Source organism: Sphaeramia orbicularis, chromosome 18 (genome assembly GCF_902148855.1).
Source record: "Sphaeramia orbicularis chromosome 18, fSphaOr1.1, whole genome shotgun sequence".
Classification (NCBI taxonomy): Eukaryota; Metazoa; Chordata; class Actinopteri; order Kurtiformes; family Apogonidae; genus Sphaeramia; species Sphaeramia orbicularis.
The window spans coordinates 41010705-41029544 of NC_043974.1; the positions used below are offsets into that span (position 1 = coordinate 41010705).

Consider the following 18840-nt stretch of genomic DNA (forward strand, 5'->3'; position numbering starts at 1 on the left):
AATTAAGAAAATACTATTGGTTGATTCCTGTATCAAGTTAGTGATAAAGGTGTAAAAGCAATGAGGGGTAGGATTAAACAAGTTTATACTACTTCCTACTTCCTACATAGTGGGGCTTTGACACATATGCACTGATAATATCTTGTTTAAATATGGATATATGAATATATGAATATATTATTACTATATGGGACAATATAGAATATTATATGCATTTATATTATGGATGTATATGTGTTTTTGTTTGGGGGGTTTTGTTTTGTTTTTGTTTTGTTTTTGTTCTTTTTAGTTTTTATTAATATCTGGTATTAATATCTGGTAGGAAAAGTTGTAAATGGGTATTATCATATTAGTGTACATAGGTAAAAGGATGTGTGATATTGTTATTACATTATTATTATTTTTTATATTATTATTATTATTCATTCAAAAATAGTAATTGCTATATAATGATCAGAAGGAATAGAAATTGGGGGTAGGAGTACATAAGTTTTTACTTCTTCCTACTCCTTTTCAAGCATGTATAATTTCATTTCATTTGTTTTATTATAATTATTATTATAATTATTATTATTATTATTATATTTTTTGTTTACTCTTATTAATTAATTAATTTATTTTGTTGTTTGTTTGCCTATCAATCATTTATGTACCAGTACTTATATTTTGTTTGTTGATTTTTGTTTTGATTTCACTGTCTACAAGTTCGAAATAATGATTTAATTCACTCATTCATTCATTCATACTCCTTTTCGACCATGCAAAATTCAGACTTGTATGTGCTTGAAGATAGATTCTATCCATTTAAATGTTTTATTTTATTTATTTTGTTTTATTTTGTTTCTTTGCATGTTCGAAATAAATGAATAAATCAAAAATCAAAATCAGTTCATATTTGCCACTTTAGGCAAAAATATGAGGCTGCAAATGATACTAAATTAGGAGCCATTTGGGAGTGGAACTTCCCATAGTTAGTGTTTTTGTGTGTTTTTGTGTGTTTTGTGTGTTTGTGTGTTTTTGTGTGTGTTTTTGTGTGTTTTGTGTGTTTTTGTGTGTTTTGTGTGTTTTTGTGTGGATTCAGCATCCTCCGTCCGCAGCAGCAGCAGCACCAGCAGCAGCAGCAGCAGCAGGCCCCTCCCCCTCCCTCTCCGCAGCCTCTCGCGCAGAATGCCCGACATTCAAACGGAAGCACGCGCTACCATTTTGAAAGCCAGCACCGCCTAGGTAAGATGGTAGATTCTCTTCATTTAACACTTTTTTTCTGATGGCTTAATCTCGTTTAATCTGCACGGGAGGGCTTTAATGCCAGTTTATCTCGTTAGTTAGACAGACGGTGTTTCGACGGGTACGTTTTAACCACAAAGAGAAGCCCGGCCCGCGTTGTGTCAAACGGTTTTCCGCTGGTTTCATTCCTCTGCGGGAAAATGGGATTGTTTGCTTTTTACACCGAATCCACAGCCGGTTCCACTGACACTGAAAAAGCACGTAGAGTCTTTACCACGGCTAACAAAGCTGTTCTAAGTGTGTGTTTAAATTCAGGCAGTTTTCGTCAGTTTTCGCCTCGGGGGTTTGTTTTGTTTTGGGGTGAAATGAACTAGCTTTCCGCCTCACCGTTCACATTTTTACAAGAAACGCGGACAAAGCGTTAGCTAACTCCGACATGTCCGGCTAAGTTAGCTTGTTTTTAACGGTGTTTTCCGCTTCAAATGGCTCGAGGAGAGAAAATGTGTTGACTCAGCTTCGTGCTGCGTCACCATAAAGCCTCTTTCCTGTGGTTATACCCCAGATGAACCCGGTGTTGTAAACCTCCGTACGGACCGACATGACTGTACATGCAGGACCAGTGGGACTGAGTGTGTGTGTGTGTGTGTGTGTGTGTGTGTGTGTGTGTGTGTGTGTGTGTATGTGTGGTGGAGGGGGGGGGGGGGTCACTTCTTAAGTCACTGGCAGCTGTCTGGAGCCCAAACCAAAAAATAGACGTGTCATTTTCTGGTGTCATGTTCGTCTTTGCCCTTTGATTCATAGCCAGCCATAAAGGTTGTTCAGGAGGAGACAAGGTGTTGGCCGACCTGCAGCACTTAGACACACACACACACACACACACAAGGAATGTTTGAAAGTTTAATTACAAGACCTTTCTTCTAAATTAATGCAGCTACTAAATTCAATACAAAACTTAACCCATAAAGATGCAGTGCTACTCATGCGTCAATTCCCAAATGAATTTTTCCCATATTTAACCTTACTTAGGCCTAAGTGATTTATAATCATGTATTATGGTATTATCCCTTTTATTTAGGGGGGGTGAAAATGTGGTATATTCCTATATATAATGTACTGGTCATGTAGATGTTCATAAAAGCTCAGATTAAAGTTGAGGGTTTATCAGAGACAGAGAAAACTGAAGAGAAAGTGACTTGGAACTCATTAATTGAACATAAACCCGGTGTGTCCATCCACTGTCATTGATCCAACTCCATGTGTTTTACTGGTGAATTAATGTTGTAGAAGATAAGTGTTTCCATGTTCACTACAGAGCCTCTGAATGTCCAAATGGGTCATATCTGATGACCATGAAAAGATGACAAACTGCATTTTACACCAATTATTTACATGTATTGGTAGGATTAGTGGATCACCAGGTATTAAACATTTACATCAGTAGATGGTTTTGGTCGCTGGTGGCTGTTTGGGTCTTTTATGGGTTACTTTCAAAAGATTTGAGTGATTAATAATGAAAACACACCCATGAAACTGCAGTCCATATTCGGAAGTTCGTAAAGTTGTAACTTTGAGTTCAGAAGAAGAAACTAGTAAGTCTTGGAAACTAATCTGCAGACATAACAAACACCAAGTGTTTCACTGATGCAGAAATAAATTGTTGAAATAATGATAATGTATATTATTTCTGTTAGTTTCACTCAATGTTATACAGGGCCCAATTGTCACAATTATTTCACATAATTGTGATCTAGCTATTATGTAAGTGCTGGGCAATCTTATGATTATATATTATGATTGATTAGTTTTTTATAGCGTCTCATTTTCCAACGGATTGTACCACTAAAAAGTGTTATTGCTTTACGTGTATTTTACAGAGGGTGATTCATTATCTTCAGGGTTTATAGCATTAATGTCACTATGACAATGAGTTTATTTCAGTCTGTTGTTTTGCTGCTGTTGAAATAATGACCTTAAGTCAAAGAGTTTTGGGGCCATCTTCTGAACTCTGACCTGCAGTAACTCTGAATTATACAGATGCTTGAGAGGCATCTTGGAGTGTAGAAATATTTTTGTCTCATAGAACTCCAGTGGGACAAATTACACTGCCACAGCCTGGTTAAATAATGGAAACACTGCACCTGTACAGGCAAATGTGGACTAGTGTGTGGTGGTTTTAAGCTAGATGCTGTAAATATTATGATAGTTTGTCCCAAATGAGGCAAAAATGCTGCGTTTGTAGTTAGGTATCAACAAAAATCAATCACACAGTACTTAAGCTTTTAAAAACTGCAGAAAAGGGAAAACCCACCTACGTTTTATAAGACTTGAGACCACTCTGATAGATCATGGGTCATAGTTTCACCTGAAAAGACTGTCCCATGATCTTTTGATTGCCAAGACTTCTGATCATGTAAGCCTCATGGATACTGTTGTTTAAAACAGTTTGGCAACTCATACTATTTTTTCTCTCTGTTACTTATTCTAGGCAGCAATAAAGCCAAAAATGATGTCATGATATAAATATACACTCCAATATGAATAGTTTTCACAATAAATATCAGATTTTTTTTTTATTAATGTAAAAGCAGATTTTTTGCTCCTGAGTGGAGATAAAAGAAAGAAAAAAAACCCCCCAGAAGGTTCTTAACTTTTCATCATTGTCAGAACACTTGTAGAATAAATTACAAATCTCTGAAACATTTGTGTTTGATTAGACAGCATATAAAAATAACTGAAATGTTTTGAAGTCTTTCAGACCACTTTGAATGATCAGTCTTACATATATATGAAACAGCCTTTAGGAGAACACAAAGACAAACACTGGCTGCTGCCGTCAGTGAAATAATATTGTATTTTGTAGTAGTTGTTTAAAAACTAGTCCAAAATACAATGTGGCTAACATTCTGTTACTGAGATTGGACAAGACTACATTTGAGAGCGAGTGCATAATATGCCATATATAATAGTATACTATATGTATGGCATTATATGGTAGAGCTGACTTTGACAGACTGCTTATAATGTCAGGTCATTTGTAACATTTGTAAATCATATTTTGTTGCCATTTTATGGTACTAATTTGCTGCTGAAACAGTCGGTACTCTTGTTTGATGGTCTCCCCAGGTTGTCTTTAGTCTACGACTATGTACTTGACAGCTGAATCTCATTCACAGCTTTTATGAGATCTCTGTCAAACTGGGGTTCCTGAGGGTTAAACAGTTCTTGGGTTTCTGTGGTTTCTGTCTTATCCATTTTATCTGAGATGGAGTGGTCATCTCAAAGGCAAATCTGTGGTCAGATTTGTGACATTTAAACGATCTGATCACGGCATTTATTCATACACATAGACCACGTTCATCACCCTTGTACTGTCTGTTTCACAGTGTAGAGCAGCTGTGTGTCAGTGCTGAAGAAAAGGGCAATTTGTTTTCATTTCATTTTCACTGAAAAAAATATAAAAATGAGGAATGACATGATTTTCTTTTTTTCTCCTGGTTTCTGTACCAAACAAGAATAGTCCCTTACATCTTTAAAATACAGTCTGTCCATGGTCAAGTCTCCATGTTTCCTACTGAATATCATTATGTACACTGTCGATTTTCTAATAATTGCATCAGCCGTCATCTAATGTGTCCTGACAGAATTTTGTAATGATTGAAAAAAGTTTTTAAGTTAATTTGAGTTGACTTGAACTAGTCAATCACAGATTTACATGTTTTACAAACTACAAAGTGAAATAAATAAAACTGAACAATTAAGTACATCACAGATGCTATAAAGACACTGAAATAAGGTCACTTGCGGAGTGACAGTAACGCTACACAGCTTGTTAGCTGAATATTAGATACATTTTTTTAAATACACAATCTGATCGTGAATGTTATTGCTTTACTAACAAGTTATTGTTAAATGTGTGTGTTTGTGTTTTAACAGTGTAACCTTGTAACAGTGTTTTGTGTTTGCTGTTGCCTATGTTGGCCAGGACTCCCTTATAAAAGAGGTTCTGAACCTCAATGGGATTTTTCTCCAGGTCTGTTAAAGGTTAATCATCATAATAATCTTTGAAAACTAGATTGCATGATAAACTAGAAAAGCACTCAGAGAGCGCAGACCTCTGCCAAGGCAGATCAGTGCCCCCCCCATCAACATTTCCTGAAATTTTCATCCAAATCTGTCCATAACTTTTTGAGTTATCTTGCACACGGACAGACAGACAGACAAACCAACGCCAGCAAAAACATAACCTCCTTGGCGGAGGTAATTAGGAACATATATCGTGGTTTTGCTCAGCCCTACTGTTTATACCACCTAAAAGAAACCCCAGTATTGTTGGTTTCAAGCCAGAGAAATGGTCGCACACAACTAGCTAATGTTGCAGAGTGACTTCATAAATGTAGAAAATACAACCGTCCTAGTTTAGACTCTGGTGCTTAATTACATTTGCTAATGTAGGACTGCACAGTGGGCTTCCTAGGGAGTCTTTAGTGGTCAGATGTTGAGCTGTACTTTGGTGTGCGGCCCATCTCTGTTTTCAGACAGTTGCACTGTCTTTCTCCCCTCCCCAGACTACCATAAAGTCAAAGGTGTGGTTTGCAGACATCACAGCTGTAGTAAATGACAGTTCATCCTCTGACTTATCTCTAACAGTCACCACTCTTCCGTTTTTCTACAGCGCCATGGACAAGAGCCACACAGTGAAGCTCTTTGTAGGTAATCTGGCGTTAGACACAAGCCAGGAGGAGCTGTCGGCCATCTTTGAACCCTATGGCCAGGTGGTGAGCTGCAGTGTGCTCCGACAGTTCGCCTTCGTTCATCTGCAGGGCGAGGGCGCTGCTGATCGCGCCATCCGGGAACTTAATGGACGAGAGTTTCGCGGACGGAATTTGGTGGTGGAGGAGTCAAGGGGCAGGCCACTGCACTCCACCAAGGTGTTTGTGGGTAATCTGAGTGGGATGTGCACAACTGAGGACCTCCAGCAGCTGTTCCAGACATTTGGGAAAGTTCTAGAGTGCGACAAAGTAAAAGGTGAGCAAAGGCTAATACTTAACATGTGCCCAAAAGTCCAGGTACTTAACTCGTCTGCCAATTGAAACGGACAAACTGCATGTTTGTAGAGTTTGGATTTGGGTTCGATTGTGTGAAAGTAGTGCAAGGGGAAAGAGTCAACCAAAATGTTTATTTATTTTTTATTTTTTTCCAGGGCCACATTTTGAAATATATACTAGATTAAAGAAAAATTCTATTAATAAGAATGCTTTGTATAGGATGTGATCCGTTGACTTCTAGTGCAGAGATCAACTTAATAAAAACTGATAAACCTCTATGTTCCAGTACCAAACCACACCAATTTATTCTGAGCTAGTAGATCTAAATGGATAATTAATTAATGAATTAATAATGTATTCACATTGTTTATGTTGAGTGAGACATTTCCACTGTGTGCTGATGAATGTTGTTGTGAAACATGTACTTCATGCCAGAGGTAAAAAGTAAGATGGTTGTCTCTGTGTTCAATGACAGTCAGGCATTCCTCCTCTGCAGGCTACGCCTTTGTGCACATGGAAAACAAGGAAGATGCACTCCAGGCCATCGAGGCTCTTCATGGCACATCTTTTAAGGGCCGCCCTCTGTCCGTAGAACTGTCAAAAGTTCAGCCCAGCAAGCAGGCTCCTACAGGAAAAATTCCATGTGTGAACTGTGGGAAGCAGGGACACTACGCTGGCGAATGTCCTGTAGGGAAACCTTCCCTGGAACAGTACCAGAGCCAGGCCGCGGTCCTGGCTGCCGCTGCCGCTGCAGCTGCTGGTCTGCCTCTGCAGGTCCAACAGAGTGTGCACAATTCAGTCTACAACACTTCCACATTTGATCCCACATATGCAGCTCTAACTGGCATCACCACAGGCACACGTACTGATGGAAACCCAGTGAATCCAGCTGTGTATGGTGCCCTGGCAAGCCAGGTCTATGGTGCCAATGTTGCTAGTCAGCTTTATGGAACTGTTGCCAACCAGGCAGCTCTGACATCAGGCGCCACACAAGTGTACAGCTCAATGACCCCTAACATCTATGGCCAGGTGGCTGCTACACCAGCAGCGGCAGCAGCTGCTGCTGCTGCTGCTGCAGCCTACACAACTCCAGTTTACACACCCAGTGTGGCCAACCCCCCTATGTACCTGGCTGCAGCTCCTGGAATAGAAATGCAGACTGCGGCAGCTGCAGTTAACCCAGCCTATACTGTAGCTCCAGCAATTTATGGAGCTGCCACACCAGCCTATGCTCACATCAGCGCCATGGGAGCAGCAGACCCGACCACAGCCATCTTTGAAGCAGCCAGGCAGGCTCATTACTTTGCCCAGGGTCAGCAGGTCGTGGCCGAGCAGCAGACAGTAGCCGCTGCCGCAGCAGCTGCAGCTGTGGTAAAATCTGAGAGAGACCGCAGTCCCTTACGGAGGACAGCGCCCCTGCTGCCAGACCCAGTGATGAAGCCGTTTATATATCAGAGAGCCAAGCCCCGCCGACCCCTTCTCCCCACACCTGCAGGCCGAGCTGCAGAAGAGGCAGTGGAGGCTGCAGAGGACCCCATGGCCAGGTACGTCAGCTCTGTAACATTCACATATTCAGAGTGTGTAAAATTTCCACCCCCTGTTATAGCACCTCTAGGCTTTTACTAATCTATTGTTTTCAACCTCGTAAAATGCTGTATCTGCCTAGAGTCAGCTATATAAGGTTTTGGCCATTGGTTACCCCACCCATCTGTGACAGTCAACCTCTTGCTTTTCATTCATGTGTCTGTGTTTTCATATGAGCTTAACGGTGAACATCATGATCTAGCGTTTGTGTTGTGAAGACTGTTTCACACTCAGCATGCGGTTTTACTCAAAGATGCATACAAAAAAGTTGTTTGATAGTCTTATTGATAAATGATGCACTAAACTGAATTGGAGTTTAACATTATCATAGTTTGTAACACAGGTTTTACATATAAATTCATATGCTGACAAGGGAATTTCCACAGTGAAACCGGAGCCTTTCTGTGTTGAGTTTACACTGTTCTCACTGTGCCATGTGGGGTTTCTCTGGGTTTTCTGGTTTACCCCACCATTAAAAACATATAGGTTAATTCTCCTGTCAGTGCCCCTCACCACAGTACTTATGGAAATCTGGAGTTGGTTCCTTACCACAGTCAATGGCAGTTCACTGCCCTAATGTTAATGCTGGTATATTTGGATGGGTAAAATACAGAGACCTAATTTCCTATGGGGATAAGCATGCAAGTTAACATTTAAACCTTTAAAATCCTGTTTTCCAATGTTCATCACACAGTACACAGTGTATTTTTGTACTTATGAAATTCATTCATTTTTGGGGTGAGGCACTAGCAGCTCCGTTGTACTGCAGGAATGCAGGCAGCGTGACAACACAACACGCACAGGTAATGTAAGCAGTGTGGCCCAGGTCTCTCAGATGATCCTTTTTCTTTGTGCTCATTCATCCTCAACCAGTCCTGAGCACACCTTTATGTTGGCTGAATAACTGTTACGTGCTTTTGTCGTTGTTTGTCTTTTCTATTTCACTCCTTCATCTCTCCCTCTGTAAATGCCCTGCTGTACATCTGTGTGTCTTAACTCCCCTCCGTCCTCCCTGTCCTCAGGTACTATGCTGAGTACTACCAGCAGCTGCAGCAGTACCCTCAGTTCCAGTATGCCTACCCACCTCCCAGCACAGTGACAGCCCTCCCTGGCATGCCGGGAGTCCAAGCTGTACCCACAGTCCCCACGATGCCAGGTCAGCCTGTGGCAACGCTGGACGCTCTCAGGCCAGTGGTCCCCACCGCTGCGGCAGTGGCAGCCGCCATGGCTGCACCCAGGGTGTATGAGCCGCCGTTGCCGCCGCCCACGCGCAAGGAGGCCATCCTCCGCCGCCCCGAACTCTCCCTTCACACGCCTGAGCCCCCTTTCCGATAGTCGCACACAAATCTCTGCCCCACCCCACCTCTCCTTCTTTCCCACAAACCCCCCCCATCCTGTCCTTGACCCATCTCCTCCTCCACCCAAACTTGACCACCTTACAGCAGCTGTATGTGTGTATATGAATGTGTGTAACTGTGGGGTGGGTTTCCCGGTTTAATAACCTGCTTTACGAGGGATGTGATCGACTCACTTCGGTTCTATTGGCATATGCTCAGTGCAACCATAGGAGGAGGGCTCTTATCTGTTTTATGGGCATTCTTTGTGCTTCTCAGTTTTTCTTTAATTGTGCCAGTCTCACACTTGTGCCAGTATTGGACTGACCTGCTCAGTCGTTTCACATGCCTTTATTTCTGCAATCCAGTTATGATTTTCTATGGCCAAATGTATGAGAAACCAGTTCAGGCATCCACCTTTAGGCCTAGAGGATCAGTTAGGGCAGCTAATTTGAAACCTTTTTTTGCCTTATGTGATGGTTAGATTTTTTAGATTTTTCTAATGTTTTCAGATGGGAGTCATTTTAATACATATTGTGGACTGGTTGCATTGTGTGGCGTCCAACAGAACCGAAGTGTCTGGGGAGGTTCTCTGTAATGAATGTTAATATGAATGTGTGAATGAGTGAAAGAGTATTGGATGTGCGAGCTCCTGACCTTGCAGTGCACAAATGCAGCAGCTAAGTCTGCGCCTTGCTGAAAAAACCATAAAGCACACGTTAAACGTACTGTAATGTATGTTTGGATTGCTCCTTCACCCTTTTTCCAAACCCCCCCCCCACCTGTAGTGTTTATTACAATGCTGAAAGACACTGCTTCACCTCTCATTCTCTTTTTACTACAGCTGCCTACCTCTGACAGTAGATTCTATTCTATTCTGCACTTTGACCCAGACAGCAATGCCACTACCTGATCTGTAAATTTTAAAAAGTATCAATGTAGGAATGTTACCTTTGGTTTCAGTAGTTATGAAATGTAAAATAGTCTTTTTTGTTTATCAAATACATATATTAAATCAGCTAATAACTAAAATCAGCTAACAATAGCTAGCAAGCAGCAGCCAAATAGAAGTACATTTTATCAAGGTACTCACAGCTTGACTGTTCAATGTGAATAAAAAGTACAAGGAAATTTAAGTTTTTTGAAATCAAAGAAGACTTAGGCCTTTGAGTAAACATTTACATTTGAAGCCTGAGTTCTTCTAATTAATAAATACTATTTAGCTATTTTTTTTATTTCAGTTGCAAAACCCATTAGACAATCTTAAAAAATTAAAACCTGTATTTATTTAATAAAAATGACCTTGATTCTTCTATTTCATCACTAGAAATAACAAAGATAACATTAATTAAATGCATTTTGTTTCAACACACCAGGGACAGGAAGTATTATTTTTACATAAATGTTGAACAAAAATAGGGTGTCTCATAGAGATCAGGTAGTGACATCAGTTTGTTTCCTGCTCCTCATTAAGTTAGAGTAAGGAGGAATGGGACTGACTTGTAGATATTCTGTGTTGAGTCCTCCTACATTTCCAGAGGCCTTTTTTTCCCCACACTGTACATGTTTTGTTTGTTTTAGAGTAGTTTCCAAGTCAACTTGGGGTGTAATGACTTAATATGGTTTGAAAAAAAAAAAAAAACCCATGTGTGACTACTGTTTGAGCTGTTTACAAAGGATCTTGACACTGCGTCCTATTTAGAGTTATAAATATGTGTGATAAGTTCAACTATGTGCCTATAAGCTTTGAGTGAAGTGCATTAAGCGGAGGGTTTCTCCCATTTTAAGTGCTTTTTACTTTTTAATCTTGTCAAGGGGTGGGGTTAACATGGCTTAGCTTTCTCATAGAGTTGCTCTCAGATTTATTTCAACTAAAAGAGGTTTTAAAAAGCCACAAACTGAGCCTCAGTGGTTCAGAATTAGCTTCTGGTGAAGCAGGAACAACAGTGATAGCACCAATGAGGTGAGAGATGGCAGTGTCTTTTAGTTGCCCCAACTATCCTCCTTTACCAGACCTGCTTTCAATTGTACTTGCAAAAAAACTGATAGGTGGGTTTTACTGTATTGAAACAAGATTTTTTTGCCCTCTATGGGGCCTATTTCCTGACAGAACTCTATGAAAATGAGACAAAAATGTGTTCTTGTACATTCCATTTCTTTTGTGTTGATGATTTTCTCACAGATGTCCTTAGTAGTTTGCCCTCCACAACAGCAGGTGGTGCTGTGGGTCAATTTAAAAGCACTGGTGTTTCGCTAACTTCTGCCCAAAGGCTGAGTAGAGGTGTGGACAAGCCAGTGTGACTTATATTTCTGATTTGTTATCAAATTACTGTTTGGCTCAAGCCTCGAGTTTTCATTTTGGTTGATGCTATCGTAGGCTTTTGGAGAAATTACTGATTTAGGTCGAAGGGATGAGCCGGGGAAGCAGGAGTGGTGACAAGTGAACTGATTAGAGCACTAGCCTGTTGATGCAGTAGCTAGTAGACCATCTGAAAGACTTTTAGCAGAACCAATTGACCCTGCTTGCTGAAAAACAAAAATACCCTGAACAATTCACCTCCACAACAGAATGTGGCAGTAAATGTATTATTTGTTTATTAGTAAATTTAAAAGCATTATGTTTTAAAAATCAGATGACGACCACTCACATTACGCTTTAGACAGTTACTATAGACTTGAATACAATCGTCGCTAGATTGTGTTTCAGCTTTTTCGACTGGAGTATAAACACACAGAAATCTATATTTGGGAATGTGGCTTTTCTGTATAAAAAGCACTGTAATGTTTCCCAGTGAGCCATTGTGTGTCTCCAATAAATGGTTTTCTTTTTACCCCAGATGATAAACTTTATACATTTGTGTATATTTACAGGCTGATGTAAACCAGTGTAAAGAGGCAGACACATCAAATATCACAGCTTTGTGCTATGTATGTGTCATTTAATGTTGTTTTCTCAAGACAAACAGCCTGAGTAATTCATCTGTCATAACTGCAGATGGTGCTTTGACTCAAAACACCAAATGATGTAATTTTATGCTGTTTTAGGTAAATTCATATATCCAACTCATCTTAAATAAATAATATTAACACAGATGTAAAACTCAGCAGCTGCATAATCAACTGCCGAACGATGCATCCTAAATCAAATGTAGTAAGAGGCGATAATAACAGTCTGAGCAGGAAATTAGCTCCATAGTCTTCCAAATACAGGTACTTCTGATCTCATTCTTGTTGGTAAACCTCACCCATCTTTTTCCCTGGACTTGCATTTTTGCAAACATGATTTGACAGCGGTCTGCTGCACACACAGCCATCCCCTCTGAAATCACCTTTACTGCCTCGCTGTCCCCCCTCTCCCCTCTCCCCCCTCCTTCCCCTCTCCCCCTGTGGTTTTTAGTGGTTAAGTGACTTTTTGCATCTCACAGTGTAATCTTTGTGTGTCGTATATACAAACACATGCATCCTTTGTAGAAATATGTGGTTTGCGAAATATCTTGTTTGCCATGTTTAAGACCGTATTTTTTAGAGAACTTTAATTTTGCCTTCTTTTTTAGGAAAAGACAAAAGAAGCGTAACAATCGGCATGCTTTTTACTGAGAATATGTATACTATAAACCTTATTATAATAAAGAATGTTGGGCTGACTAAAATGGTAAAAGAAAGCAAAGGGTTTGGACATTTCCCCTTCTTTTGTTTATGTTCTTCTCCACTATCTGTTTTTTTTTTCTTGTGTAAAATGACCACCACACCCATTTGGGGGATCCAGGGGGAGACAGGTGTAGATGCTGCCTCAGCTTTGCTCTCTGTGGTCAGGGTAAGTGTGGGTTGGTGCTCCTTTCTCTCTCCAGTCTCTTAAATTGTGCAGACCTCAACCCAACGGGAAAGATACAAGTGGCACTTGCACATGTTTTTCATTATTTAATTGTGGGATTGGTGTGGTCCTTTTTTTTCTTTAAAGTACATTTAGTGCACAAAGGACACACTGAAACGAGAGCTGGGGAGAGGCACACAGATAGAATGGCCTGTGAGCATTTTGATCTGTGGAGCAGTCTTGTTCCTGGGGCTTATGGGTGTGCGTCTGGTCTGGTTTCTCCCTGCTGCACCAAAATTCTCCCCCCTTCGTGTGTCTCTGTGTCCACTCTAAGACATGCATGTGTGATAATCTGTAACTCTGCCGCAAAAACAAACAAAAGCACAAAAAAAAAGCGCACACCAGTCCAAGATCTGACTAACTATCTCAACTGAATTAGGTGACCATGCCGCCTGGATCGGCCACCACGCAAGTGTGGCAGCGTGAGCCATGGGGATGACGACTTTTAGCGTGACGCCACCACCACAGTGGGAGCTTGTTCTCTCTCCTCACCACCAAGGTAAATCAAAAAATCAAGCAAAACAAACAAAAGCACTGACCTCACCTCTCCCCTCCTGCCGCCCCTCCTTTGACTGCCTTGACCAAACACCCCCTAACACTATCTGATCTGCACCAGAAACTCCATTTGGATTTGTTCTACGCATTTACCAAAATACTACTTCCTGTCATTACTATTTCAAAATGAAGTGTGTTGTAGCTTTAAATGAATTAAATTTAGATTTATAAGTGATGAAACACAATATTCAAATTGTTTAACTGTCAAACATCTCGTAAGACTTGCCCATGTAGTATTTGGTTTTAGTAGTTCTGAAATATATGATTAAATTTTTATCAATTTGTATGTTGAAATCAGCTGACATTAGCTAACAAGCTTGTTTTGTCTGACCTTAGCTAGTGAGCTAAATGCGGCTTGCCCCTTCAGATTGACTGGAGATTTTTTAAAAAAAATAATTATGACTTGCATTTTTTAAATTTTCTCTTTCCAAACATATTACATCATCACACAATCTAACATTAAAATTAGAACACTGGTGGACTTGGGAATTTTTAAAAAATCGATTCAGGTTTTGCTAAGCTAGCAAAAATGTCAGTGCATCAGGCACTTAAAATATATATATATTTTTTTTTTTCTAAAGGGTGTTGAAACAAAATATTGTATTTTCTTGAAAAGCATGCAGTTACACACTACATAGTTCTAATTCTATAATCATCACTGTTGACCCTCCTTCTGTGTGTGATGGTATATTTACCTGCAGAAGCCTCTGCCTGTTTATTCTATTTAGCTCCTAATCTTCTATGTTTGGATCATTTCTGGTCAAGAACATCACATAGTGTGCTTGGATGGAACACTGTAAAACCTGTCCATTCCAGTTGGACAGTTAAACCCACACAGAGGAAATCAACAAGCTTGTGCCTTGGCTGTACTGTATATTGACTTAAGAATATTACTGTAGCATTGACTACTCACCATCTTCCCATGTATTGTATTGCTCACCCAACCACTTCTCTCTCTCTCCCTTGTTTTCTAAGTGAAGAGGAGGAATATGAACACTCCGATTACAAACACATGCAAGAAATGTCACATCCTTTACCCTTAACAAATTACTAATGAAATGGAAGATTAGGTGTTTTCTGTGGAGCGGCTGTTATGAATATTCAAAACCCCAGAAACTTACGTTTGTAAAGTAATTTCAACTTTTAACTTATAATTTTCCTTAGACAAAACTGTGAGGTTAGCTTGCTTGCTAATGTTAGCTTAACAGCTGTTAGCATAGAAGTTAATGTTATAATCTTTTATTTCATCACCACTAAAACCAAAGGCTGAAACCTTAAAGTCCCAGGGACTGCGGTAAAATATTTAGAAATACTGGTGACAGGAAGTCGCATTTTTGCACATGCTTGGAACAAGGGGGCTTCAGGTGCAGATCCGTAGTAAAGACACCCTCCCCCACTTTTCCTCCACCATCAGCACCTCCCCTCCTCCTCCAGCTCTGTAACTCCTCCTCTGCTGCTATGGCAGTGCCACAGCCTTGGGCTTCTCCTGGTGGCGGGTGGGGTGAGGCAGGGACTAAGACCCACCCCCCTCACAAGACCAAGTCCTGTCTCGCATCCAAATACAAGACATCTGACTGTGACCCTCTGTGTCCCGCCGGTGTCTGAGCGCAGTCTGGTGAGCTGAATAAAGGGGGGTGTATGTGTGAGAGAGAGATTCACAAAGAGAGCATGTATGGAGCTAATTTTCTACCAAAACAACAAACAAAACACATTTTAAATGCATCCAGCTGTTCACTAACAAACTGTTTAGTTTGCAAATGCAAAAGGTACCAGTCAAAGAAATATGCTTAGTTCTTTACATCATGCCTCTGAAATAACTGCAGCACAAAAGCACAAACCACACATTTCCATTATACACACCTTAATTCGGTTTAGAAGCCATAACTACATTATTAGAGGTATGGAATGTTTGTTGTCAGGGTCATAATGGAACCTTTGTATTGAGGTACAAATATCATAAATTGTACATAACACCTGATTTAACTACACACATCTAAGTCCTCCTAGTCTCGGTGTAGTTTTTTGTGTACTTGTAAGATGTGCTGAAGTTGTTTCTGAAGTATGACTTTGGGAATATTTAAAAGGTGAATTTTTGTATTTGCAAAATAAATTGCGTCAGTTGGTTTAATGTGTTTTTGTATTTGCAAGTGTTTCTTAGTGAATCACAGGACATTGGAAAGCATTTTGTTTGTTTAGTTTCGGTAGGAAATTGGCTCCATAGCTTTGGTGGTGTTATTTTTTTGGTTGGTTGGTGTTTGAGGCTTGGCACATGCGGACAAAACCCCCCCACCCTCTCCCTGCCCGCTGGTCAACTCCTCGCCACCGCCGTATTCGCCGCCCTTACCACTTCCCTCCTCTTCCTCCTTCTTCTCCTCCTCTTCCTCCTCACCCCGCCCTACTGTCCCCCTGCGCCTCTCCTCTCCGCCGTTTACATACAGCGCTTTTTTTTTTTTCGCCGCAATCGCCGTTGCCACCTTGGATCTGGGTTCGTGGCTCTGGCTCGGACTCGACTTTCCCAGAACCATCCAACCTGACCCAAAATCCCCCACCTTCCTTTATTACCATAGAGGCCTTGGCGTGCCCATGGACAGTGTTTGTGTGGTGTCCTCCCGCCGGACTCAGTAACATGACACAGAGACTTCAGTGTTGGACACATTGCTTTGCTAAAACTGTTGGGTTTGCTGCGTTTGGCTGTGAAAGGGATCCTTAAAAAAATCTAGCTCTTCTGCATCTAAAATGAAAAGTCAGCCTTTTAATGTAACGTAGAGCTCTGGGTGTGCCAGTCAGAAACCTCCTATAAGATGGGCCTGTGTATGAGGCCAGTCTAACCTGTAGACTCATCAGTCTCAGGGTTCCTATAGGACTTTTCTGTTCGGGCGGCTCCATTTCTCTAATCCTGGGATCAGCTGCACTGGCTCTATATATGTGCTCTAAATGTCTGTCATTATCTGTTAAGGTTGTTATCATTGTGCACAGATAGAGAGCTTAACTCTCACACATGATTTAACACTAACAGGCATCAAGTGCTCAGAGTCGAGTTGTCCGCCGTTTGCTCCAAACAGCAACGAGATGGAGTTGAAACAAACAAAGGCTGATCTTTGCCTTTTGTCTGCCTAACAAACTAAGGAAACGCAAGAGGAAGAAAAAAGGAGAGGAAGGAATAGATGAATTGATATTAAGGTGAGTTAAAAGACCCAGTATTCTGTCCTAAACTGCTCCATAACTTAACCTTTTTGATCTCAAAGGACCATAATGGTAACAGAGTCCTAATTTAAAGGTACATTATGTAACACTGTTTTACATATGAACTTCACAGTCTGTATTCTGTCATTAGGCATCCCTTAATCCAAAGAATAATATGACAGAAATTGTTGTTCACACATATTTCACGACAAGGTATCTCAATAAAATAGCTTAATTTCATCAATGTGTATTGACATGGTCATTAGCTGAAAATTATTAAATGTTTGTAACTCAATATATACAATGCAGGCCTAGTTGATGCTAATTATAATTTTATGCTATTGTGTCTTTAATCCCCTTTTATCTCATATGTTCAAATAAAAATTAAAATCCATGAACCCCATCTACACTAATTTCTAGAATGAACATAACGGAGTGCATTAATGGGCCACATTCTGCCACTGCACAGCTCCAGCAGTGTGCCAAATTACCTATCATCAACAAACAACTCCAACACAGACTTTACATTAGCACATTACCACACCTGAACATGACATATTGTACCTTTAAAAATGATCTGCTGACGTCATCTAACCTTTATAGTAAAAACCTATGATGCATCAGATTGTAGCTTCTTAGTAAAACCAATGCAACAACAAAACAAACTTCTTACTTGGTGTCATTTAAAGATACAGTATGCATATGCCAATACATTTCCATGCATTGATCACATTTACAATGTGTGAGTTGATCATAAAATATTATTTTCCCCACGTGCCTTGGTTGCCTTTAGTACGATGGCATATTAGGGCCACATAAAATAAAAACGCTTGTCACTATGAGAATAAAGTCGTAGTATTTCGAGAATAAAGTCATAGTTTAAGAAATAACTCATTTAATGAAAATAAAGACATACTTTTATGAGATTAAGTTGTAATATTTTGAAAATTCGACAGTTTCCGGTTTTACAGCAAACACAACAAGCGAAGCAGCAACTTTCACTTCTGTTGGACTCCAAAACTCTGAGTAGAATCCTCACAGTTTCTTGAGAAACAACAAACCCTACAGCTCTGGTGTAACCACAGATAGCCCTGCAGCTGACCATTGTCAGTTTCTCCTCCACAAAAGAGGCAATTTGCTCCAAATCAGTTTGGTTTTTACGATGAAACAAACCCAAATATGTGCAAACTCACTTCAGAGTCCTTAGACTAATGATAATGTGTTGATGGGGTGGGGGGGTGGGGGGTGGGCTCAGTATTTGGCTGTGCGTAAACCCCAAATGAAAGTAGAACTTCACAAAATATTCCAAGTTCAATATTCGATGAGTGGGTACAATTTTTTTCTCATTATATTATGGATTTATTCTTGAAATATTACGACTTTATTCATGTTAAATAATAATTTTTAAAAAAACTACGACTTTATTCTTGAAATATTACGACTTATTCTCGTAGTGACAAGTGTTTTTATTTTTTTCTTACATGGCCCTAATGCGCCGTCATACTTTAGACTTATTTTTATGCAGATGACTTATTTGTGCGAGTCTTTATCCTGACAGTTTGCGTTGAAAACACCAACAAAATGGTCTCCTTTTTCTACTTTATTACCATGTGGAATGTGGCCTGCAGCACCACCTTCTGAGGACAAAATTAGCTTTAAATTGACTTGACAGTTCTAGATCCACGGTGGATCTCTTTCATCTGACACTAGCTGTTGCCAGTTCGAACTGGAGGTATCTGTAGTCGACATGTAACCCCCGTCAGCACAAAACAGGTCAAAGCACTTCAAATTCACATGAGCACACCTACAAATTGTACCTTTACTTGCACTTACAAATATGTAGATTCAGGACTGGGGTCTACCTGGGCCTCTGTGATGAGGGTCTGCAGGGCTCAGATTTGTCATTAAAGGGTTGCAGGTGCTTGTAAGTCTTGTGCTTGGGTGAATGCAGCCACACATCTCTAAACCTCCACCCCTTCTGCTCTGATTTTATAAATGCACATCCTACTGAAAGGCACAGCTCAGTGCACCCCCCACCCCCACT

At 40.3% G+C, this 18840-nt stretch overlaps 1 protein-coding gene across 8 annotated transcripts; it reads left to right on the forward strand.

The window, feature by feature from the left end:
• The first annotated feature begins 1150 nt into the window (after positions 1-1150).
• Positions 1151-17624, forward strand: rbm14b (RNA binding motif protein 14b). Of its 8 annotated transcripts, XM_030161828.1 has the most exons (7): positions 1151-1224; positions 5897-6249; positions 6745-7813; positions 8876-9009; positions 12954-13001; positions 13438-13557; positions 16630-17624. In XM_030161828.1, the coding sequence occupies exons 2-6, from the start codon at positions 5901-5903 to the stop codon at positions 13482-13484; spliced, it is 1647 nt and encodes a 548-aa protein (XP_030017688.1). In that variant the 5' UTR covers positions 1151-1224; positions 5897-5900; the 3' UTR covers positions 13485-13557; positions 16630-17624. The 8 variants fall into 8 exon arrangements, with proteins under 8 accessions (XP_030017688.1, XP_030017682.1, XP_030017687.1 ...); XM_030161822.1 differs by having other exon boundaries at positions 12954-13557; XM_030161827.1 differs by having other exon boundaries at positions 13438-17624.
• Positions 17625-18840: the final 1216 nt, after the last annotated feature.

Bases quoted from the DNA above. Each gene is read 5' to 3' on its own strand.
- rbm14b (XM_030161821.1), top strand. From the start codon at position 5,901: ATGGACAAGAGCCACACAGTGAAGCTCTTTGTAGGTAATCTGGCGTTA. The intron at 6,250-6,744 runs GTGAGCAAAGGC...GTTCAATGACAG, and splicing joins AGAGTGCGACAAAGTAAAAG to TCAGGCATTCCTCCTCTGCA. The intron at 7,814-8,875 runs GTACGTCAGCTC...CCCTGTCCTCAG, and splicing joins GCAGAGGACCCCATGGCCAG to GTACTATGCTGAGTACTACC.